Source organism: Ylistrum balloti, unplaced genomic scaffold (genome assembly GCF_031769215.1).
Source record: "Ylistrum balloti isolate Yb309-2 unplaced genomic scaffold, AGI_CSIRO_Ybal_v1 Utg370560, whole genome shotgun sequence".
Classification (NCBI taxonomy): Eukaryota; Metazoa; Mollusca; class Bivalvia; order Pectinida; family Pectinidae; genus Ylistrum; species Ylistrum balloti.
In genome coordinates this window covers 388194-415828 of record NW_026782352.1, presented here as the reverse complement: position 1 = coordinate 415828, position 27635 = coordinate 388194, and the positions used below count along the sequence as shown (strand labels likewise).

General features: G+C 33.0%; 1 protein-coding gene across 1 annotated transcript in view; it reads right to left on the bottom strand.

Annotated features, from left to right (window-relative positions):
• The window catches only part of LOC132556333 (mucin-5AC-like), a 78838-nt gene that overhangs the window by 29192 nt on the left and 22011 nt on the right, over positions 1-27635 (bottom strand). Inside the window, exons 2-17 of the mRNA XM_060220717.1 lie at positions 25163-25237; positions 24364-24405; positions 22204-22494; positions 18793-18882; positions 18221-18379; positions 13456-13584; positions 12712-12771; positions 10120-10209; positions 9181-9243; positions 6389-8071; positions 4518-4694; positions 3406-3459; positions 3024-3080; positions 1244-1357; positions 788-832; positions 280-372 (exon numbers count right to left, since the gene is read on the bottom strand). Coding sequence (XP_060076700.1) covers positions 280-372; positions 788-832; positions 1244-1357; positions 3024-3080; positions 3406-3459; positions 4518-4694; positions 6389-8071; positions 9181-9243; positions 10120-10209; positions 12712-12771; positions 13456-13584; positions 18221-18379; positions 18793-18882; positions 22204-22494; positions 24364-24405; positions 25163-25237 — 3222 coding nt within the window. The remainder of the gene's footprint in view (positions 1-279; positions 373-787; positions 833-1243; positions 1358-3023; positions 3081-3405; positions 3460-4517; positions 4695-6388; positions 8072-9180; positions 9244-10119; positions 10210-12711; positions 12772-13455; positions 13585-18220; positions 18380-18792; positions 18883-22203; positions 22495-24363; positions 24406-25162; positions 25238-27635) is intronic.

Sequence of the window (27635 nt, the reverse complement as noted above, 5' to 3'; positions counted from 1 at the left end):
TCAGAGGAGTACATGCTGAACTCAACACCACAATGTCAGATATGGTCAAACGTTAATAATATTTCCACACATGATGCATACTCTATATAATTGGAAACTCTAGCGTGATTTTTTATGATACATACCATTCTTTTCTCTTTCAAATATTTCAAACTGGGTACGGGAAACATGAGTGAACATTAGCTGAACTGACCCTTCCTTATCTAATCGATTTTTTTTACCAAGAAAATCCAGGTTTTGCATTTTGATTCCGAGTGTATATAAAAGTAAACACGATACCTAAAAGTCGTGTCATCATCTGGTTGAATTGTTCTTGCTCCGTAAGAGGTGCTGGTGTAGTAGTAGTGGTGGGCGGGGTCGGTTCACCTCCGTCTAAAAATAACAGTTTTACAATTTAACCTTCTATTACTAACATTGAATAGAAAAAATAAAATCACAAATCGTAGTGTCAAAACATAGACCTAATTATAAATGCAGATTATTGTCATTTTATTTTTCTAAAGTTAAAAATGACTAGATGTTAGATGTTATAACTTTCCAGATTATGTATCAGAACGTTATCGATGTTGTACACTGTCTACGATACGCCATAAATAACACAGAAGGTAACAAAATAATTACAATATTGTATCTTGGTAATTTTTTCACCCTTTATTTTTAGGGGTATTCATGTAAAAGTCTTCTTTTCATTATCTGCCATAGCTTTTTCGAATTTGAGATTGAGTTAAGGTTTTTAAAATAATCGAAGAATTGTTTCACACATCCGCAGTTTTTACTAAATACATACTCAAAATTCCTTTTAGCTGTTGACGTTGCACTGGGGAAAGGCTTTCTGTTAAACGACAAATATGCGAATTATCCATTAAGAGGCAATAGATTGACAGTGAAATCAATACACAAAAATAATCTCAGAACATGACGTTAACAACTTACAACTTATAAGACGTCAAAAGTAATAAAACAAATCTAAAAAATAAATTAAAATCATCATCATTAAAACTACTTACTTTTTAACAAAAACATAGTATGACTGCCAAAACAATTCACCAACAAAAACAATCTAAATTAATTCAAACAATACAGATTTACAACTATTCATGAGGCGGTGGAAGAGTCTAGAGCTTTACCTAACCAAAGTAAATATATAGTATGGCTACCATACAAGATATAAGACAATATCAGATCTAGTGTAGTGTTTACATAACAACTCTTTCGTGTTGCCCAGGCTAATTCCGATACATACGAAGGAAGGACTGGAAACCTCCTCCAGCCTGTTGCTGTGTTGGTGGGGTTGTCGGCCTTGTTGGGGGAACCATGGGTATTTGAGCGTTGTTACCGAAAGATGATAGTGATCCCGCTGTATAAACATTTACCACGAGTTAACAGAGGATTAACAGTGACAGCTTAATACAGAATCACTTGGTATTGAATTACCATCAATACATTATTACATAACGTCATCAGATCAAAAATAAGAATTGGAAAAATCACAACGTCAGGTACAAAATAGGCACATTTAACAGTGAAAATAAACACAAATAATTTGTAAAATCTCAGAAACACAATTCATTGTTCTTGGTGTATATCAATACACATAGAATAACTGTGAACAAAAATACTGGCTATGTTCACAAATAAAGTATAGTCCAGAGTAATGCCCAAAATAATAACTGAATTTGCAGACCTCCGAATATCAATAGAGCATCTCAGCATAACCTCAACCATAACATAAAGCAAGAGAGAAAGATATAGAATAGGAAAAAGATAGAATAATATAGACAAGACATATAGGCAACTAGGAATGTACACTTTCAGTACACAGAGAGAGCATTTGAAAGGTTTAATCATAATTATATCATTTTTCATAGTTTTATTTCTCAGGTGATCATCTTTAAATATTCATGCAATAAAGTTGCTAGGTTATGCATGTCAATAACATGCTTCATTATTGAGATGTTTTAATGTCCCATGTTAAATATCATATTTACTCATACAATGTTACACAACATTAACATAAATGTTTGCTGTGGAAATTTATGCCGTAACATACAAGCGATAAAAAAATCCGTGTAACAAGAACGCTTATCATTTGTTTACGTACCGTTTGATATAAACATTCACGATAAAAGTGTTAATTAATTAGACGAAAGAAATGTTATAATCTATATAATAATAGATTCATAATCTGTTAAGAAACCGGGAGATTTTTTTGTGTTTTGTTTGTCGTATGTAACAATTTACGAACAATGATAAAAGTACAAGAAATGTTAGATAAAATGCTCACTATATCAAAACTAATCATGATCATGTATATGATAAATACACACATTGAAAGCTAATACGTCAACATTTGTCGAATTATGTATTTTGTGTGATTGTAGATCGAGTAATGTATATGTATGACTTTATATTATAAAAGTTCATTTCTCTCTGTGTAACATTTCTCCTGCGAAACATATATCTGTTTGTAATATATCTCCCAATTTAACATATCTCCATGTGTAATATACAAATGTATATCCTTGTTAAGCATATCTCTGTGGGTTACATATTTCTGTGTGTAACATATCTATCTGTGTGTAACTTATTTCAATGTGTTAGATACCTCTCTGTGTAACATATTTCCCGTGTAGCATATCTCTCTGTATAACACCTTTCTCTGTGTAACATATCCCTCTGCATGACATATCTCTGTGTGTAACACATCTTTGTGAAACATATTTCTCTGTGTAACATATCTCTCTGTGTAGCATAATACATACTAATTTGGAAATGTCATCATTTTTACCTTCTGTAGACATTAAGCATACTTAAGGTGGGAATAGATTCATTCGTTACAGTGAATGAAAAAAGAAGCCATGCGACGTGAACGCATTTCACTCCGGTAATAGTATTCAAGTAAGTGTCATGTGATAAACACAATGGATGTTATCATGTGTACTACATATATCACTGAAGCACGCGCACCTATAAAAGGCAGATGATTGGCATAACTCTCATGTCTCCTTTGTAAAACCACTTACCATTGGGTAAACCTGTCATAATTTTCTCTAATTTGGCCATAGCACTTGTATCAGTACCTTTATAACACAGTATTTTAGACAATTATTTATCATCTGCTAACGATAAAATGTGGTTTAATGTTGGCAAAAATCTACTATTACATCTACCAGACCAAAATATACAACACGAAAATACCGATTTTGTATATTTCGTATAAAAATTTCGTACAACATTCATTAAGACTGCAAACAACTGAAACGGGGCAAAATATGAACAAAAGAGAGACTGGCATAGATATCCTTTGATACAGGCGGAAATACGTGTGTTAAATATTGCAGTTGTACAAGGTGTATACGTTAATAAAACATCGGCATTGATGTCAAAGTAGACGATTTCACATACCTCTATCTTGCACTTGTGGTGCCTGGTTTACTGTTGCTTGTTGGGGCGCAGCTACTGTTTAAATAAAATAAGTACAAATGTTACGGTGTGAACACATATATAGGTGTATTTGACTGAAGCAAAGGTCGAAAACTAAGTGAATTGTTAATGACGAAGTGTTGATGATTTATCCACTGTTTAAAGATTATTCTAAACAATTAAGGATTTGTTTCTCTTAAGTTGTCTTGTAGAAAATTGACATTTTGAATATTTAACTCATTAGGAGTCATTCCTTTCACAATAAAATTGTGAAATCATCCCAGACGAATTTTACAATCCTAATGTTTCTAAAACAAAAACACACTTAAATAGGAAGTGGTCAACTTAACTTTGGTTATATTTTTTAGATATCTTATCGGTTTTGTTTTACATGGGGCGCGTCGCTACCGTGCGCGGCATTTTGCTATAATGTTTGACAAACAAATAGAATAAAAGAAAGGCAGTCATGAATTTGCAGTTGGAAGTAAGGTTTATGAAATGTATAGTTATAGATATCCGTAAACTTTAAGAACGAGGAATTATTATAAGAATGCTGAACTGTCGTTTAAAACACAATCATATCACAGTAAGCATTAAACACACATTTTATGAGAACCAACACACATTGAATACTAACGGTTGTACATTGGAGTACTGTCATCTTTACTCAATCATAAAGATATATATAGATAAAAAATTTCAAATGCATATTTAGACGGCAACGCTACCTTTCAACGCTTTTTTCTATATATTTGTTAACTTACCTGTATATGATGATTATTGATTCGAAATCTAGAAAATGTCGCATTAAGGTATGGATATCTGGTTAAAAAGGTCATTTAAGATTGGCATATTCAAATTTTAATAAGAATTTCTTTTAAAAAATATATCGGGTACTCCGCTAGCTGTAAAGGCAAAATTTATCACATTAATTGTACGCGCACTCTTTCATGGTTTCATTATTATCGTAACAAAAAAAAGAAATGTACACTTTTACAAAAACAAACACGTTGTATACATATTTTATTTGTCTAAACGCACAGAGTACAAAAACAACACAACCCGTCCATATAGGACACAAGTTTTATACATACGCAGTGCTAGAAATTTCGCAGAATCAGCTTGCGCGGAAGAGCCGTTACTCTTCCCATGTGAGGAGGTTTGGGTATTTGTTGACAAACCCAGTTTTGTAAGTAATGCAGAAAGACGTTGATGTTGTGCCCTAAGAGAAGCTGTGGTTCCTTGTTGATTGCCATTTTGTGAATTTTGTTCTGTTAAAAGAATTTCCGTTCGTGTTATGAAAATGCTGACATCAGATAGATTTTGTTTTTTTATATTCATTATATATATATGTATAGATATATATATCCCTGTTTAAATGTTTGAAGTCGAATTTCCTGGTTTGAATTATACTTAACTTAGTTTTCAGTTTCTATTAGCGTGTACTGAAAAATTCTCCTTTGGAAGCAAATTCAGAAAAGCTTACTTTCTGTTGTCTGGAATCTTTGAAGATCATCCGATTTCTTTTTGTGTTCTTACATTGAATATCGATTCACATATTATATTTCTTTTCTATCATAAAAAGTTTCCATTTCGGGAGGGAAATAGTGAGATTTTGTTAAGTGGAATGACGAAGCAAATTAGCTTAAGATTCTTAAGACTAGTTATATTCTGGATTAAAGAGAAGTTATAGTTTAATAGAAAGTATTTGATAGCTGTTTTACATATTTTATTATGAGATGTTATAACATCATAATGGTTATGTATATGACTATCTGACAAGTACTCTTCAATTGTTGCATACATGAGACCTATCCGAGAAATTAGAACCTGGTCAAATCTTTTCTATGTCAAAGTTACCAAGTAAAATCCCTCGCATTATCGCAATGCCGCATATATTGCTGCACTCCAGAAAAGTGGCAATTTAGATGTGACGAGTTTTCACATACATAGTTCAGTCGATAAAAAATATCAAATATGACAAGGTTCATAAGTGGAAATATAAAATGAAAAGTTTCATCGATGACAAATGAGAAAACAGTAAAATGAATTCTTAAACGAAGGGACGATAACATTCCAATTCTGTTCCAATTGTTGTTGTTAACATGGCCTGATCTACTGACCCAAGGCATTATCGCATGCATCTGCGGTACAGAAAGATGAGCATATTGGTTCACCTACGACGACAAGATTCAAGTTGATACAGGGTATGTATATATATTGCCGGGTATCAAACAGACACGGAGAATGAATCCACTCAACCGCCAAACAGACACGGAGAATGAATCCACTCAACCGCCAAACAGACACGGAGAATGAATCCACTCAACCGCCAAACAGACACGGAGAATGAATCCACTCAACCGCCAAACAGACACGGAGAATGAATCCACTCAACCGCCAAACAGACACGGAGAATGAATCCACTCAACCGCCAAACAGACATGGAGAATGAATCCACTCAACCGCCAAACAGACACGGAGAATGAATCCACTCAACCGCCAAACAGACACGGAGAATGCGTGTTCATCACATATGTATATTGTAGGAATGTATAGATACGCGGTATATACGACTTCTAGTGTGTAATTTGCTGAAATCATGAACTAAAGCCGTATTAATTCTGTCGTTTTGAATAGTCTTACTAATGAAAATATAATGCATTGATCAGGACTGTTAATTAGGTTTGTGTCAAACTTAAACGGATATCAAATCAGTGATGTATCAGAATTAAACATAAAGCATTTCAGGCGAAAATGAAACTTACATATACGTATCTGAATTATTGAATGCTATTGTAATACTGTTATCATAGCATTATATTTGTATAATATATCTTTCAGAGATATGATTAACATCTGTCCGTAGGGGACCGATACTAGCTCGGCGTATACCGGGCTTGATACTTAACAATAGAGTTATGTCGTCATTATTCTAAGCCGATTAGTGTCATAGGAAACGTACCCATCTGAGGAGACATAGGTTTATATTCCAGACTTTGCGGGGTTAAAGTATCTGTAGTTGACAGTGATGGTTGAGATCTAGATCCCTGATTATTCTCAACTTGGCTGTTAATTCTCATAATTGTGTCTCCCAAGGCGAGCTCTGTAAGCGACGGAGCATTGGAGTTAAGACTTTGCGGTTGGTCCATTACGACAGAGTAGTTCTGTCCCTGTGTTATGCCTTGTAACTGCTGGAAGAGACTGCCAGAACCCTGTATAACTGCGTCCATCGGGAAGTCTTGTGGTGTAGGTGGCGCAACTGTAGATGTGGTGGTAGGGTTCGGTGTAGTGGTGGTTTCGGTAGTAGTAGTAGGGGTTGTGGTAGTTGTAGTAGGAGTAGTTGTTGAAGTAGTGGGAGCCTGTGTTGTAGTTGTCGGCCGTGTTGTTGTAACTACAGCTGGTGTTGATGTTACATGTATCTCTACTGGATTCGTAACATCAGGCTGACGTGTATCCCTACGTGTTTGTCTACCAGAAATAGTTACATGTGGAGATGATGTTGGTCCTTGCGATTCACCCAGTGTTGATGGTGGTTGTGGAGCAATAGAAGTAGATTTTGCAACCGCCATGATTCGATTAACAATTCCTCTTTCAAAAAAGGTGGTAAGTGCGGCTAGCATCTCCTTAATCTGCCGCAACATTTCTTGCTGAGTTTTGAGATTGTTTGCTGCCATCGTTTGTCGCTTCTCTAATTCTTCCATAGCCTCTTTCTGTTCCTGTAGATGTCTCCTGTCTATTGTTGTAGAGAAAGTGGGAGCCATGCTCACGTGGGCAGTAGACCCCGACATGTTAGTAGGAAAGTACGATCTTTCCTGCATATCTGAGGACACAGTCGAGGCGACTGTTGGCATAACCTTACTGATTCCGAACCCTCTAGTTGATTGAAAGGTCATCGATGTATCAGCTGCAACAGACGGTTCAGGACTTGTTGCAGCCCGGAACAGCGTGTTTACACCAGGACTCGATGTAAACGCTGACGAAGGAAACATTTCGTTTGTTTCTACAGTAGACATCCGATCCATTGACGTTAACCTGACAGGGATACCAGGCATATTTTTTGTAACCTCAGGCATCTTCGTAACTCTTTGTGAAGTGGCTTTCTGTATTCTAGCTTTATGTTGTTCCCCAAGCGTAGAAGGGGATGCTTTGGTCGGTGATGGCTTTGTAGATTTAATAGCTCTACGTGTGATGGTAGATCCGGTCTGACCAGGGTTAACTGTTGTCGTTCCAAGTCTTGGTTGGATAGTGGGGTCAAATGATGACCCGAGTACATTACCTACAGGATATGCCGTCGGACTATTGATCAATTGATCGAAGAAACTTTGAGTCGGTCTTCCTATCATTGAAGGGAACATATTGGAATTATCCACTATTGGTGGCATTGTTCCCGAAGGATCAAAAAGAGATCCGAATGTCTCCCTTGTTGGGGACGGTGCTAGCATGCCCGCTTGTGTTGGCCTTGACTGTAATATGTTCATCCAGCTGTCCCGGGCGCCTGCTTGGTTTAAAGCCGCCCCATCCGGATGATCCAAAATCGGTGCAAGTGTCGGCCACTCGCTCTGCATGGTAACTGGCGGCCATTGAGGCGACAGGGTCGACTTTTGTTTTGTCATAAAACTGGTTGTTTTGCTTTCCGAAGCAGCACCTGGAATTGTTAAAAGGATTTTAATTCAATAGCTGTAATATATATCGGAAAGGACGCCTTATTAGAGTGGAAAAAATCACAATGAGAGGAATATCTATTAATCAAAAATAAATAGAACGAGGTATCTTATTTACCCATACTAAATACAGATAGATAGAACTATGTACATCAATGTTATAGGGAAATATCTTGGTATTCACATCTTCATTCAGATATGTTATACGAATGCCCTTGAACCAAAGAATTATTGTTTGTGTTTTTTAATTGATTAAAAATCTTAAACATATCTTAGAAGATGTTCATATGAACTGAATAAGCGACTTCTATAAATTTGCTTTAAAAACTCAAAAATCTTAATTCTACCAATAATTCAAAAGACACGGTAGTTTTCAATAGTTTGTTTGTGGTCACTGACGGGAGCCTTCAGTTTGACGTAGTGTTATGCCTATAAAATAACATTATTCCAAATCAACTTGGTCTTACATGTCCAAACCATGAATCTTATGTAACACAAAATACAGGTAGTGCCAATTAAGGAGCACGAACTAATCTATGTATATCATATATGGTTTAAATATTTTGACAAACATTTCCTCTTTACACAGTCTTTTTTGTCTCACCCAAATCGGCATCATACAATATATATGTAAAATAAAGCAAAATATGTACATTTGCGGCTGATCGTGAATTATGTGACATTATACCATTACAAACCACATGTTTCTGTACAGAAATATTTATGATGCATATAACCAACATCTTAAAAGTATAAAAGTGGCTTTATAAAGTTGATTTTTTATCAACACATCTAACTTAAACACATCACCTTAAGAAGTAGAAGGCGTAACCAAACACAGTGAAGGAAAGACAAACAGTAAACATCAGCTGGTGTTGTATTTCTGGACATGGGTTCAAAAAATTGTGCTTATTATCTAATGAAGATATACTGGTAGTGTTTAGTAAAAGGACTGAAATCCTATTTTTAAGTCTTAATCTCTAAAAGAGCTAAGGTGTCCTGTTACTGTGTATTACCGTAATTCCTGGAAGAACACGAGGAACTAAAGTCTCTTTTGTGCTTATCATTAGAAAAACTGAGTAGGAAGACTTACTTGTGGACAGGGTGTTGTCTTGTTGAACATCTTTCGTTGTAGACGTCGAAGTCGGTTTTGAATCTGAAATATTTACGAAATGTTCAGAAATATTGAAGCGAATGATAAATATGTTTGGTTTTTTTTTTTTTTTTTTTTTTGAGAATGTGACGTCTTTGAAAAAATAATAGGAAGAAAAAAATATAACTTGGAAAGTTTAAATATCTTGGATTGCATTAGTATCTACTGAGAAAAGAGTTGTTAAATTCTAAGTGTTAAGAGTATATTAATAGGCATCTATGCTTTTCTGGTTAAATACTTAAAAGCCTGGTAAGCCAAAATACTTACATTCATGCAACCCAGAACTGTTAGGGAAAGCGGCATTTTTAATGTGACCATGTTAATCAGTTAGAAGTCCACATTCCGTCTTGGCGTTGAAATGGTAAAATGATTTTTTCGCGTGCGCGCGATTTTGTGACGATGAAACCTACATAGAATATCATCTTTAGACCTGGTCAGGAATTAAGATTTGGAATCACTATAGCGGAACTCAATATCCCGCCTATTCCCTACGCTTTGTGGCACACAAATTGATTAAGTGTACCAAAGAAAATGTCCTTAAACTGTTATATAGTCACTACGGAGACCTTTACACGACATTTGATATAATCGATAAAATCTGTGATGTAACACCCTATACCAGTTTTTAGATATTTATATGAATTGTATTAAGAATACATATACGACGATGCGGATATTTAACGACAATCGTATTGCTTTGCTGGCACGAGCAGCGCGACAAACATTTAACATCGAATAACATTACGTTCCATCACTGCAAATTCAGACTGCCTTATCTAACAATGATGTATCATTAATGTCCTCTTCAGTGGCATTTGTTGTCATTGTTTTCAAATCATTCTAAACACTACGTAATTCACACGTGTTTACAGGACACACCGATTAAGGCGGCGCCTTGTGACCGCAGTCGATCCAGGAGAGTTTGTGGCACAGACAATGAAGAGTGTACCATGGCTAATGGCTCGGGAGCTGGAAAGAAGTAAAAACTCTACATTATAATTCATAACAGATGAAGTATACTGAAAAATAAAATAAAGAAAATGGAATAGAAGTTATGATAACAAAAACTCGAAAATCGATTTCCCTATATAAATAAAAAAAATATCAGATATATATGAAATATTTGTACTTTAAGTCCGCTTGTTGTGGTTTTTTTCTGAACAGGATTTATCGTCGTATGAATTTCATTTTCAAGTGAGGAAAGGTTCAAGACGTCATGGTATTTTTCATACCATATCAGTTAATGTATTGTTCTTTTTCTTGTTCCAGTGAATGACAATCAGACAAATCTTGCTGAATTCATTATTGCGCAAAAACAAAGGTCAGTTACAGGTACTAGATACTACTGACGTCTCACAGCAAAGCTGTCAACAAAATGACGCGGTGACATTGTAAACTTCCATCGGGACAAAAAAACAAAATCCGAAAAAAACTGTTTCACGATACCGTAGTTTAGCAGACATTTATAAACGATCGGTGACAGTTATTTTGTAACAATGGACTGATGTCAAAGTATTAAAAGGTGAGGGTTTTGGCTACAAAGAGTATCACTACAGTTTGATAGATATTAGAGATGACCTACTGCCATCTACACCATCAGAATACCAATGTATATAATAGCATTATGACAAAAACACTATTATTGGAGTTAATATTTCAAAATACTTCACAACCAAACGTCTGTAAATCAGAAATTAGAACCAATAAAACATGTTAGTTTACAATTAAACAACGGATTGGTTCAAACTTACCAATCTCCATCTAATGTGTTAAAACTACCCATGATTATTTAGGTCATGCAAAACAGGAAATGCTGAATATACCATTCACAACGTATCAGACATCGACACAGTATTAATTCTACAGAAGTGTTTTAGCTACAACTTTATTTCTTAACGTATAAGACAAATACTGCCAGAAAGCGTTGATAAAATCATGGTAAAGATGTTTTCACACCATTAATAGTTTCTTGTTAAAGCAAGTTCTGGAATGTGGTATGTTTAGAAACAGTGGAGATACAAGGCATGTTCATTGTAAAATAAAAACAACAGCTTTGATAGCTGGTGGACAAAAACAAATACAGAAATCACTTACAGCATCGACACTAACTTAGTAAGATGTGTTGAATCATATAAAGGTCTTATTGTCATTACATTTAGGAATCAACGTTATATCATAAAAACTGGCTAAAATTAAAACCTGAATTGAAGACATGATTCCATATTTTGTTATGTAATATAAATTACTGTAAAGTCATTTAAAGTGAGCATTCTATTATCACTCATGTATTTCATAAAAAAATGACAAAATATTTGGCAACAATAATTATTTAACATAACGTTTAAGGAACTTGAGTAATGTATTTATTGTGTTCCTAACTAGTTCCTTATATTTTGTCTTTCCTAGTTTATCTTTTCGGACAATCTCTACAATCTATTGGTTTGCTGGGTATGAAACAAGTTACATTTAGCCAGACACTTGTTGTCTACACACATAATGTGATCAAGTATGTTGGTAAACGAGACTTAATGCTGATATATGCCACATTGTGTTATCCGCCATTGGCGCAAAGTAATACTGCGGATTCAACTTCCGTATTACAACTTCATAACTGATTCTCATGCGACCCTGCTGGACCGCACGAGCTACGCTCGCTATAAGTGGGAATAAATATATTCTATTTAAGCTCAGACTTCAAATAATTCAGTCCAACAGTGACACATGAATCCATTTGAAAACATACTACTTATCATATTCTTTTCTCGTTAGTACAGTGGACATGATCAGCGAGTTGGTGTCAGTTAAGCAATGAGTTTAGATCAGGACAAGAAGACTGCTACCACAAAATGTTAAAATTAGAGTGGGAAAGATATAATACTAACTGGGACTAAAATCATTAATACAAGTACAATCAGGTTAAGATAATTGTAGTGGTCTGGCTGAGTTATCGCCCTTTTTCCAATGCCATATTCATGACTGAAAATAACATGTTGTTTCTAAGGGTGGTTTAAAGGGCACACATGTAATTAGAACCACAGGTGATCTCAGTATCCCATGCAAACCCAGTGGGGTACTTGAAGGGGTGGATTGGAAAACCTTGTAATAGGGTGGAATGTCTGATACAGTTGGTTTAAGTATGAATACACATATACTCCATACTCTAAAACTTCCTAATCCTACAGAAAGACTTATACCAAAACTCTCTTGTTTTCAATGAAAATGTCGCAAATATCAAAAATGGTTTTAGAATATTTCAAATTATTTGTAAGCCACATGTTTCCAGTCCGAGTCAAGTCTTATGATACTAGCCTGTAGTGTAAACATTATTAAGAGATATCAAAATGCTGACAATAACGTTATGCGAAGTATATGTGAATTCATTTATTTCACTGTAACATTTTTCCGGATTGATGTTTCCAGGTTTAAAAAAATGACCACGTGATCGTCTAGGTTACCAATGGCGACTCGTACCTGGTGTCGTTGTTGTAGTTGCAGTTGTTGTTGTTGTTGGCCTGGTAGTTGTTGTCGTAGCTAGGTAACGAAACATCACATGAACGTGTCAGGAATGTGAAACATACTGTTATTATAAGATCTGGCTACTGACCCACCTTTTAATGTTTTGAAACCATGTGTTGACGAGACACTGTTGCCGTCTATGGTGGTTTTTGGTATGTGAATGTTTACCCTAGAAGAGGGATTAAGGTTTGACTTGATTTCGGGAGAAAGCTTTTCGGTATACTGTGATTATAAGATACTATAAGATAAATCTAATAATAGATATAATAATGAAATACAAAAGTATAAATACAATATTGAACTATTATACAATATACTGATACAAGAATATATATTGACATTTATATAAAATGCATGCTTAACTTTGATATCACATTTTTAGCAAGCACAACGTGTTCAGCAATTATGGGAAGGAAGCATTACAACACATTTGATTTGTAAAAAACGATCATAATAATATCAATTATAAAACAAACATTTTAGAACATTTACTCTCTACTTTGTGTGTTGTCCAAATGTCAGAACAAGTATTTTGTATTCTTCTGCTTTGACAAGAAAACGTGTAAATAAGTCTGTGATACCATTTTATATTGCAATTATGTCGCAACGTACAATAAACATACCATGCTATACAGAAAGGTATAATAGACTAATGATGTAGGAGGTTTATAAATTGTTTAACAAGTTTGATGTACATACCGCGGGTGGTGGTGGTTGTCGGTTTCGGTGTGGTAGTAGTGGTAGTAGTAGTGGTGGTGGTAGCTTTCACCTCAGCCGCTGAACGGGGTTTTTCTGTTGGTGTACTTTTCTGTGAAACTGAAGATCTCCCTGAAAACGGATGACACTGACATATTGATAAGTACAAAAACGTTGTAGCTACTCCAAATTTGGTGATACAAATTTAATCGCGACACATCGGTGATTCGAGCCATTCGGGTATGGTAGATTTTGTTACGTTAAATAAACATTTTGATTTTAATCATTTTCTAAAATGTGTCATTTTTCATGTTTTCCTCACGCAGTGATATAAAAAGATAAAGTATGTTGATACGGCCGAACACACTGTTTGTATAGAAAAGATAGTTATTAAGTGAGTTATTATAATGTTGGTAAAACCAACGCGCTGCTGTTGTAGTCAAAATAGAAACAAAATTAACAACATCAAAAAATCACAACCGGTTATTATACTTCTTATGTCCAATATACCAACCTGATGTACTAATTCCTATATTCAATGTAACAACCTGACATAATAATTCTTATATTCAATGTAACAACCTGATGTACTAATTCTTATGTCCAATGTAACAACCTGATGTACTAATTCTTATGTCCAATGTAACAACCTGATGTACTAATTCTTATGTCCAATGTAACAACCTGACATAATAATTCTGATGTTCAATATTACAACCTCTTACAATTATTCTAAAACAAGTAGTGAACACATCTTTAAAAAATGAATCGATATCAATATAAAGATTACAGATACTTAATTAACATTGTCCTATATATACACGTGTGCGCATGCGTCTATTGTAAGTCGTCTATCTAAACCAGATCGCTACATATGTCTCTGATAGTCATCGGTCTAAATAGCATGCCATCTTATCAAAGAAAATAAGGTTTGCCGCGATACCCATCACAATATATATGACAAATTTTCATAAAATTTTCCGTTTTCAAATTATGCAAGTTAAATGCATGAACAATGTTGAGGTATAAACAAGCACATAGAACACAGTTGATGACAATTCCTAATCTTATTGCCTCATCGGACAGTATGTATAACATCATCATTTACATAACGCTACATTTTTCCTTTTATTGTAACACGCATGGCACTTTCTAATTCATTCGATATATGAAAAATCAAATACATTGGTATATTGTTATAACTGTGTTCAGGTATGTACACCTAATAACTGCCCACCTTAAGCAAATGCATGAGGCAATGAAGCACTTCAATATTAATGGTAATAAAAAGACATCGTTATTCAAGATCAGCAACACGATCTGTGATATCTGCAATGCCTTTACTAAGACAATACAAATTTTAAATAAAACAGAACGGTGGGTAAGGGTCGATATTGTCCGTTTTTTTATCAATGTATCTAAACATAGATTGATATAATCTATAAATTGGTGATAAATGAAATCGATAATATCGTTTTTAAACTGGTTGGTGTGTGTTTATCATATTATCAGAGTTTTTACATAGCTGGGATATCGATATGGATATCATATTGGTGTTTAATGATATGGTTGGTGTTTTTTTTTTTTTTTTTAATTTACTTTGAAATGTAAATATATGTAAACATATCTGTGTCACAGTCATTGAAACATGTATAAATGGAATTTTGTTTTGATATTTATAATCTTGTAGCGATGATACAGGAATGTTTCTGTTTACCAAATCTGTTTATTATTATTATTATTATTATTACAGTCTGAACGGCCCGTCAACACATAGAAGGTAATTAGGGCCAAACTTTGTGTATAATGAAGCTATATTTTATCATTTGGATGGAAACAAGCCTGCCTGTGCTGTTTCATTTTGGCAATAAAAAGCCCACAAATCCTTGTTTTAAGGATGTTTATATTAAAATTCATACGGATGTGTGCGATTTATGTAAGGAAACATTTAATAGTCTGTTATATTGTGTATAAGTGTGTACAGACTGTAGAACAGATAAATCTGACTCTTAGTAATATTAATACACGTGTCTTTACGTCATTACGAAAGAGCTTTAAGCTTTTGCATAAATTAAAAAGCATGACCAAACTGGGAGGATTATCATGAAATTTAAGGCATTGTCGGAAGTGTACAAACGAAAATCATTTAATTTCCAAAACGAGCTCACTAACCAAAGACAATGTTATTTTTGGTGACATTTATGTCACGAATGGCACCTTTCGATTTAGGTTTATAACATCGTACGATTTCTATAAATAGAAATCCCGAACTTTACCGTATTTTCAATCAATTACATTGCAATATGCGTTACTGATGAAATCTGGTATAGTATTTTCATATTTATAATGTTCTGACGCGCTTTAAATGTTTTACGTAAAGATGAACACACGCTTTCACAAACTTGGTACATCATTTTATCTGGAAACCTCACCACAACAGGATAATGCTATCGTGTTTATGGTCTTTTTTATAAAAATGTATTCAGGTGATCATAAAAATTAGCGCCCTGACATTGTGATAGGAAATTAAATAATCGTTTTTGTGGCGTAGACAGAAACATGTCTGCCTTAGGCACTCTTTATAAAACGTAATGCTAAACAATTTTTATTTATTTTACCTTTCAACATATTGCGCGCACTAGAAAGTTTCTAACGTTCAGATAAATTCCTCCCAGTGTGGTATCTGTGTAAGCATTGCGCTCAGACTTATTACAGAAAGCCGAATAAGCTTGTTAACTCGCTAAATGGTATTTTTTACCTTTACTGAATGGTGTTGCGTTTGTCTGTTGTGGCTGTTGAGGTGTTTCATTGCCTAATTTCGAGTAACTTGTTTTACGAGGAGGGAAGTAGGCACCAGGATCGACTCCCAGAAACATGTCTAACTGACTCAGACCTTAGGACGAACCAAGCAATACATTAATGTGAGTCAACAAATCTCAGTTTGAAAACTATCATTTATGTAAAACCAAATTGTCGAATTTTATCAATTACGTAGGATGGGCAGAAGACACCACAAATCAACACCTCTGCTTACTGTACAACTTGAATTTCACAGTCTAGTTCTACATTAGCCCGCTTCTTAAACACACAAACTTTTTATATAATTACTTATTTTAAACACTTGAAATATATCATTTTACCTCTACGTGTGGACCACTTCGTTGTGTTTATATGTATGATTGTAAACATTTATTACTGACCGCAGGTGTATGCTTTATTTAACAACCTCCACAGATAAATACTACGTCTAAATTTCACATATTCATTGAAGGCAAATAGGAAATAAAATTATTTTTGTTAATTTTTTTGTTATGTTATTATCTAAAATCATACTTATACATTTTGGGCTGAATCGAGATAAAGATCTATAAAGAATAAAGTGTTGATAATGACATGCTGATTGGTGTTAATTGTCTACTCTAATTGGTTAGTTGTTATGATCTAATGTTTTACTGTGGCTAAGAATAAAAGAATATTATTATACCTGTACATTATATATATATATATATATAAATCACAATGCTACAGTGTACGTATTAGGTCTGTCTCGCTTTACAGCAATAACGAGAAGGATATGAAGAGAGAATCGCTAGACAGTTTTTCAAAACAGTCTCTCAGTATCGTGTGCAAAGAAAAAACAGAAGATCTAGAAATAAAATCATTGATTATAATGCCATTACTATACCACAAACATTTAAACTTCGTACTACAAAAAAGAAATAGGATTTTTTCAGATGAGATCACAATAAAGCTTTTATCTCTATCTGAATCAGTCGGATCACCTAGTAAGATTGCGTCGACAACAATAGCATTTAACGGGATAATCACGACAGAGACTTAGTTACCTTCTGTAACACTATCAGGGTAGTACAACAGTTTTATGTAAGACTCGGAAATAGACAGATAAACTCACTAAAGTAAAAGTGAGAATCCCGGGCTACCGACAGAATCAGAACGAGGGCGAGACTGAAATGCCAAAAAAACAAAAAAGAGGACAGGGTGTAAATTATCTTGGTGATGGATACATTGTGGAATGACGAAAGGAAGGGAGAACATACAACCGATGGCCTACAATCATTACAGAATAACATATTAGATTATTCAAGGTCATATATCGATTATTATTGTCCACGGAAAAAATTGAGGGATACCGAAAATGACTGAGCTAGAGCCGAAATGGCAGGTACTGCCTAAACTTAATGAGTGAGAGCTTGATGACAGGTACGGTCTAACGTTGATAAGTTAGAGCTCAATGACAAGGACTGTCTAAACTTAATGAGTAAGGTATCAAAGACAGGTACTGCCTAAACTTAATGAATTGGGACTTTAAGAATGGCACTGCTTTAACCTTATGAGTTAGAGTTCAAAGACAGGTACCTCCTAAACTCGCTAAGTTAGAGTTCAAAGACAGGTACCTCTTAAACTTAATGTATTAGAGTTCAAAGACAGGTACCTCCTAAACTTAATGTATTAGGGTTCAAAGACAGGTACCTCCTAAACTTAATGAGTTAAAGTTCAAAGACAGGTACCTCTTAAACTTAATGATTTAAAGTTCAAAGACAGGTGATGTTTAAACTGAATGATCGACGACTTAAACACAAGAACTATCTAAACAGTGTATCAACTACTAGTGACATTTTTCTATTCATTCAGAATGTAATTTATTATGAATTAATAAATTGTTAACTACATCTAAATCACATTGATGAGTGAACTACCTCTAAACGTGTGCAGTCCTACACTCTACTTTTAGGTCTGATTGTCTTACCTCCGACAAACTCTGTTGTTTGTTGCTCAGATAACTTGAATGGAGGGGGAGGAGGAAGTGTACGAGAAGTTTGAATGCGGGGAATATAAGGGGGCGTGGCCTTGGTGGTACGTTGTGTGAGGAATGTAGTACCTTTTCTGTTATTTCGGAATATACTGGCTGTGGATGGAATCATATATTCATAGATGGATATTGATCATTAACAGCCAATGATTCGACGGTAGTATTAATTTTCCTATAATGTGAACAGTGGTAATAGATTTGTTTTGTTGTTTTTTTTTTCAATACAGAATTTTTAATTGTTTGGAAAAATAAACATTATTACAGGACCGATTTATTAACTTTAAGAAGCAGGCCATCAGATCTTATATAATATATGTAATAGCAGGACTTCTGTTCTGTTCACTCCAACAAAGACAACTAAACGACAGTTAAATCCGCCATCATAATAGTAAAATAGAAAGGTGTATGGTTTACTGTAAAGCTGCTGTTTACGGATAGAGAAGTGATGGGATCAATCATTATTGTTCTAATATGGAGACTATTTTAGTAAATCATTTCTACGTTCACACCTTCTTGAGCAGTGATCGTTCGACGTCTTGATCCGAGGAGATTTTCAAATTGTCTTTTCCTTGGCTCTGGTAGTTTTGGTATAAACACACCTGTTCGTATATATATAGACAATAGATTCAGCTTCATACCTATATACACTGCTACATATATACCTATATCAACTAGATATATACCTATATAAACTATATACCTATATAAACTATATACTTATATAAACTATATACCTATATAAACTAGATATATACCTATATAAACTAGATACCTATATAAACTATATACTATATAAACTAGATACCTATATAAACTATATACCAATATAAACTATACACCTATATAAACTATATACCTATATAAACTAGATATATACCTGTATAAACTATATACCTATATAAACTATATACATACCAATATAAACTATAAACCTATATAAACTATATAACTATATAAACTAGATACATACCTATATAAACTAGATATATACCTATATATATATACCTATATAAACTATATACCTATATAAACTATATACCTATATAAACTATACACCTATATAAACTATATAACTATATAAACTATATACCTATATAAACTATATATATAAACTAAATACCTATATATGTAAACTATATACTATATACCTATATAAACTATATATACCTATATAAACTATATACCTATATAAACTATATATATATAAACTATATACCTATATAAACTATACCTATATAAACTAATACCTATATAAACTATATAAACTATATATATAAACCTATATAAACTATATATATACCTATATAAACTAGATACATACCTATATAAACTAGATATATATCTATATAAACTATATACCTATATAAACTATATACCTATATAAACTATATACCTATATAAACTATATACCTATATAAACTATATACCTATATAAACTATATACTATATAAACTATATACCTATATAAACTATATACCTATATAAACTAGTATATAACTATATACCTATATAAACTATATATATATAAACCTATATACCTATAACTATATACCTATATAAACTATATACCTATATAAACTATATACCTATATAAACTAGATATATACCTATATAAACTATATACCTATATAAACTATATACCTATATAAACTAGATATATACCTATATAAACTATATACCTATATAATATACCTATGTAAACTATATATATATACCTATGTAAACTATATACCTATATAAACTATATACCTATATAAACTATATATATACTATATATAAACTATATACCTATATAAACTATATACCTATATAAACTATATACCTATATAAACTATATACCTATATAAACTATATATATATAAACCCTATATAAACTATATAAACATATAAACCTATATAAACTATATACCTATATAAACTATATACCTATATAAACTAGATACCTATATAAACTATATACCTATATAAACTATATACCTATGTAAACTATATACTTATATAAACTATATACCTATGTATAACTATATACTTATATAAACTATATACCTATATAAACTAGATACATACCTATATAAACTAGATATATACCTTTATCAACTATATACCTATATAAACTAGATACCTATATAAACTATATACCTATATAAACTAGATATATACCTATATACCTATATACCTATATAAACTATATACCTATATAATACTATATACCTATATATAAACTATATACCTATATAAACTATATACCTATATAAACTAGATACATATAAACCTATATAAACTAGATATATATCTATATAAACTATATACCTATATAAACTATATACCTTTATAAACTATATACCTATATAAACTATATACCTATATAAACTATATACCTATATAAACTAGATATATACCTATATAAACTATATACCTATATAAACTATATACCTATATAAACTATATACCTATATAAACTAGATATATACCTATATAAACTATATACCTTTATAAACTAGATACATACCTATATAAACTATATACCTATATAAACTATATACCTATATAAACTATATACCTATATAAACTAGATATATACCTATATAAACTATATACCTATATATATACTATATACCTATATAAACTATATATACCTATATAAACTATATACCTATATAAACTATATACCTATATAAACTATATACCTATATAAACTATATACCTATATAAACTATATACCTATATAAACTATATACCTATATAAACTAGATATATACCTATATAAACTATATACCTATATAAACTATATACATACCTATATAAACTATATATACCTATATAAACTATATACCTATATAAACTATATACATATATATACCTATATAAACTATATATATATCTATATAAACTATATACCTATATAAACTAGATATATACCTATATAAACTATATACCTATATAAACTATATACCTATATAAACTATATACCTATATAAACTATATATATATAAACTATATATATACCTATATATATACCTAACTAGATATATACCTATATAAACTATATACCTATATCAACTATATACCTATATAAGCTATATACCTATATAAACTATACACCTATATAAACTATACACCTATATAAACTATATACCTATATATACCTATATAAACTATATACCTATATAAACTAGATATATACCTATATAAACTATATATACCTATATAAACTATATACCTATATAAACTATATACCTATATATATCCACATCAGCAGAGGCGAATCCAGGAGGTCTATATTAACTTAAACGTATTTTAATTACATCTTGATATATTTAACGTAACTTCTTTCCGTTACCGAGTGGCATTTCCTAAATATCCCCTCTTACTACTGGATTCGCCAGTGAGTGAAAACATTGCGTATTGATCTCTCTCTCTCTCTCTCTCTCTCTCTCTCTCTCTCTCTCTCTCTCTCTCTCTCTCTCTCTCTCTCTCTCTCTCTCTCTCTCTCTCCATTTCTTACTTATTAAGGTCATTTTATGTTCTTTCCTTCCTCGTATGCCTTGTAAATAAACTTTGATATCTGTGGCTGCCTACACGAGGCATACTGCTGTATATATACTTTAGATGAAAGGTAATAGTGGCTATTACTTCAAAATAACATCTGTTTTAAATCTACTTATGTCACGAAAAATGTTGTTCTAACAATAAAAATCTTATTTATTGTGGATATTCACTTGATTTTACAAGTATGCTGATTAAAATAGACTTACACTCTCACTGTTTAACTACTTAATGATACTGACTAATAATATAAAACATGGCCGCCACTAAAAATGCTTTGTTTTCGACAAACACTTCATTCATCTTATACGTTGTTCGCTTGTATTTCTTTGTGAAATAAGTTGTAAAGCATGACATATTTAACTCAATCCTACCTGGAAGATTCAGTCCGGAAACTTTTTCAGATTCAATTTGTTGTTTAGAAGTCGCTGTGTTTGTGATGTCATTTCCGGTTGATGTTGCGGCCTTCAGAGTACTATTTTGAGAAGGCAACATTTTCTCCTTCCTTGCTGCCTTCAGTAACTGATAGATGGCCCTTTGGAGGGGTGATATAGTTGTCACTGCTGCTCCTGTAGTGTCTGCCATTTTTTTGCCAGGTAAATCGGTAGCCGGAACTATAACAGGGAGGGTTTTTCCGTCCGACGACACTGTCTTTGACTGATTTCCTAACGTACCCGTATATGATATATTTTAGCACTTGGGAGTTAGATGTAAGCAATGAAATTGTAAAGCATCAGCATGCAGTATTTAACAATAACAAGATTCCTTCTTTTGGAGCCACTAAGGAGCAAAGTGGTAAAAACAGATAGCATACAATATGTTGATACAGAAAGCGAAATGTGGAGAAATGTATAATTAGTATTAGTTTATTTAGAAAAGACTTTTCATAAATTATGAACTTGTGATTATCAGTAACAATGAGCATAGTACTATCATTAAAACTTAATCTTGAATTAAACAGACTTAGGATTGTCTTTCTGTTAGAAATATATGTCATTGTATTTATCACTTTTATATACAGAAATATCAAAACCTTGAAATCTGATAACGTGATACGTTTTCACAGTATAAACGATATTACAGGTCACGTGATATATTCAGTTCCATGGAGCGATAGAGGTCACTAGACTATTGTCGTGCATTCATAATGAACTTTTGTTAAGTTTTCAAAAGAAGGTGAAAGTAAAAATCAAAGTATCAAGATTAACTTTTAAAATCTGAAAAAAATAGTACGTGCATTATTAAGTACCAAAATACATACGATTTGTAAGGTTTTTGTTTTACTGAAATCTCTTTGCTGTCCGAAAGTAAGTAAATAATTCATAACAAATAGTTTTTACTCCTTAAATGTAATGTGGAGATAATGTTTGTTTTACAAGTAGATAAAGACTATAACGAGTACAAACACGTGCACATCCATTCCATGCTTGATAAATAAATAATTCCGAGTAAACAATTTTTTTCTAACGCACTTGTCTATATATAAACATGCTGAAATAACAACACGTGGATATGATAATCCCTGTACTTATCTGCTTAAAGCTAATATCATTTGGGGAAGCGCAAATTGATATATAAACATCTGAACTGATTGACTCCAACTTATCATAAATTTGATTTCAAAATAATTATGTAGATAGAGGTTAAACAATGGCTGATTGTTGTCTATTGTATTTCTTTCACTCGAGCTTTTTTTTAGTTTTTCAAAAGTTACAAACTAACCAATGTGTAGCGACGGTTTTTGTATATTTCGGAACAAAAACAAACGGAGAGTGAGATGAATACCATCGACAACAATCACGAGTTTGAGTGATCTGTTTCTACCACAATAAGTATGGGTTCGCATCTTACGGTGAAGATTCGATGCGTGGTTGACAAATGTCGCTAATAAATATCCAAAACTGACAATTTCAGAATAACATGGAAATATTGTAATTCAATACAGATCATAACACATAATAAAAGAGGAGGTCATGTTAAAAGCTGTTAATTTGTAGGAAATATTGCTAAGAAATCAGATTATCACAATAACAATCCGCACGTTTAGATTTATGTGAGGTCGTGAAGTAACCTTTTGGCCGACATTCAACTCCTTGACCAATCCAAAGACCGGAAGGTCATGTACCACTAGTAGGATATACACGTGTCATACATTTCTGCAGCACGTTCACACCACGGTCTTAGTATGGAATAAAACACCGTATTGTGGTAGAAGACAGTTTAGCACTCAACTGTTATTTTCAACATTACATTGATTCTATATCAGTCTTATAAAAAACTCGTTTCTAGAAAACCAGCGACAACCTCTAAATCTATGATAAAGAATATCATACATTCGATTCACATTTATAAGATATTAATGAAATTATTCACGATTTTTTCATTTAACCAGCCAATATGATCGGTAAAATGACGAATTAATACGTGTGTTTCATTAAACTTATATCAGATGGAAACTTGTGAAAGATGCTCGCTATATATTTAAGCTTTCCACTGCATCTGCTACATATAACCTCCGCTAATATATGTCTTACCAGGTGACGACACTGAATTACCCCAGTGTTGAATAGGAACACCTGTAACATGTGACGTAATATTCAAAATGACGTCAAGCTTGATAACGTCACTTGTTACATATTGTCGTTCATTTCTTTTTAATATATTGAGGGCGATTTTAACGAGCACTGATGCATATATTGTACTGGTGACATGGATACTAATTCCTTTCAAATGGTATTGATACATACAGTTATTTAAATGGTATGCTCATTTTTTTTCGAATTCGTTCACGATTACATAATATGTGAATCGAAAACTATATTGAATGTCCATTTCGATCATTCGCATTGTATATACTCAATATAATGGTAATCGATTTCCTCTCAATGTCTTTAACACTAGACACTCAGTGGCGTATGTCTTCACTACAAATGTATTAATTTGATAAGAAGAAGGAACAGTATTTTCACACATTCAAACGACTAGACGCTGAATGAGCGGTGTGTATTAGTGATTTGCTGAAATATTAGAAACGTATTAAAAGTTACATTAATAAAAAAAAACAAAATCTGCTGAGATTAAAAAGAAAACAAAATTCAATCAATGTGATAAAAACAGAATTAAGAAACATTGTAAATAATAGACAATAAATGTAATAAAACGTTAAATTCACTCTTGTTATCCTCACATTGTTAAATGGTAGAACGTCGAGGTGTGTGTGACAGTATAGTGTAAGTTCTATTTTACCCTTACACAATTAACTTTAATGGTATGTCGACTTTGTCATGTAACCCTATCAAGGACGAGGTCTCGATTGAAGGGGTGATTACGTACCTGGTCCAATGTTTTGGAGACTAGCTGACCATGCTACCTTAGACTTCGTTGTTCCTGTCGATTCCTGTGAACGTACTGTAATTGTAAATATATTTAAAGTGAGACAAATTGTTTACATTTATGTGATGTTTGAAGTACACCAACACCTACAGTGATATAAAACATGTTGTTAACCACAACCAGACAGGATGTAAATATAAAGACTGAATTTTAGGAAAGAAAAAATTATGAACAGTTTACCTGTCCACAATATACATAGATACTTGATTTATAAAAAAACAATCGATTATGTGCTGAAAAAAAAACAACAAGAAAATAGCAACATACCAACATAATCATAATCCTAACTCAGTTTGAACAAAACTTTGGCAGGATATGAACAAAAGAACGATTTACAAGGAGACTCCCGAAATGGAACACGAAGAATAAAAGAATTGTATCGTCTCATCGACATTCTGAGATTAATGTCGGTATGATTGGCTGTACGAAGAATTTGTCATACACAATGAATGTTGATTAATAGTCATTATATATATAAATACTTGACATCCTATGCCAACTTTTTTCCAGTTTTGTGAAATTGACGAAGATCATATGATCAAAATGTATTCATTTTTCGAGATAATGAAGTTCTTTTAATGAACTTTCTATGTTTTGAAGTTTAAGAAGACGAAGATAAGGAATTTTACTTATAATAATCGTGTAATGTTATGTATGCTCCGTTCATCCTGTTAACGGTTTAAGCCCAGTATTGTAAAGCTATTTTGGTAATATGATTTTCTGACATTTTACAAACAAGCTTTATGATATATTAATGTTGTTTTCCTAGGATGTCGTAAAATCGGACATAACTTTCTTCTTCATAATTTTTTGTTCCATCCTCGAACATAACGAAAAGTGGAAAATAAAACCTCTTCATTATATAGACAACGTTTATGTGAACAATTACTGTATTAACAACGGTCAAGTATATTACTGTGGTTAAGTTGGTCCCGATCACGTGGGTAGAAGGAAATGGTAAGTATAAAGGCAGGTTTAGAGGGAAGTGTGGGTAAGCATATTGTTTGATGGGAGATATTTCACTTCCGATAGGATATCTAGGTAGGAATAAGATGTTTTAAGAACGAAACGGGTTTTTACAAACTGGATTATTTCGAGAAATAAATACAAAAACAAACTTAGCGTGTGTAAGGCTGAACAGAGTGTGTGTAAGGCTGAACAGAGTGTGTGTAAGGCAGTACAGAGTGTGTGTAAGGCTGAACAGAGTGTGTGTAAGGCTGAACAATGTGTGTTCGGCTTTAAGAAGTATTTATCATATCAAAAGAAGGCATATTTTTCTTCACAGTTTGAAAATACAGACGCATAAGGTGATTTTTATGAGACATTTGACGGTATGCACATCGAAGTATTCACCTCTCGGTGTATGGGTTAAGCTGAGAGATAATTACGACAACCTTGTAGTGATTGGGGTCGTTATTTTGTCAATAAAGTCATACATCTAACACATCTGATGAATGTTTGTCCTGCTAGGACTTTTTGTGTCGTAAATCAAACGTGTTGGCCGAGGCTTCAGATTTCCATCCTGATATAGCTATCAGTCTCATAGCGACTCCCTATCCTCGGAGACAGTTCTGGAAAGTTATATACATTATCAGTGGATCTTATGTCTTGGAATCTGTCCAGAAATCCACATAAACGGACAACCAGGTCAAAATTCCATTAACGATGAATCCGAATTTGACTGACAATGAATTATAATTTCATATGTCTTTATCTAAATGATGAAATGAGCCGTGATACAAGTGAACAACACTTTTTGATATAAATTTATATACATCAGAGCCAAACATTGAATAAAACTGCATCATGCAACTGTTTCGTCCTTCTAGGACTCGTCAGTGATGCTACATCATACAACTGTTTCGTCCTTCTAGGACTCGTCAGTGATGCTACATCATACAGCTGTTTCGTCCTTTTAGGACTCGTCAGTGATGCTACATCATACAGCTGTTTCGTCCTTCTAGGACTCGTCAGTGATGCTGCATCATGCAACTGTTTCGTCCTTCTAGGACTCGTCAGTGATGCTGCATCATACAGCTGTTTCGTCCTTCTAGGACTCGTCAGTGATGCTACACCATACAGCTGTTTCGTCCTTCTAGGACTCGTCAGTGATGCTATATTTTACAGCTGTCTCGCCCTTGGCGTCACCGGCGGGTCCTAGAAGAACGAAACAACTGTATGATGTAGCATGGCGTGAAAGATGCTATATTTTACAACTGTCTCGCCCTTGGCGTCACCGGCTGGATGTATGATGTAGCATGGCGTGAAAGCTGGATACATCGTTAACCTCAGATAGAATGAATGAAACAATGATATTGTGATACCAATATTCACGACACGATGTTAACGCATTATATCATCACAAAGTGACAAATTTACCGAAATTTACACAAAAAAACAGAAGACACGGAGA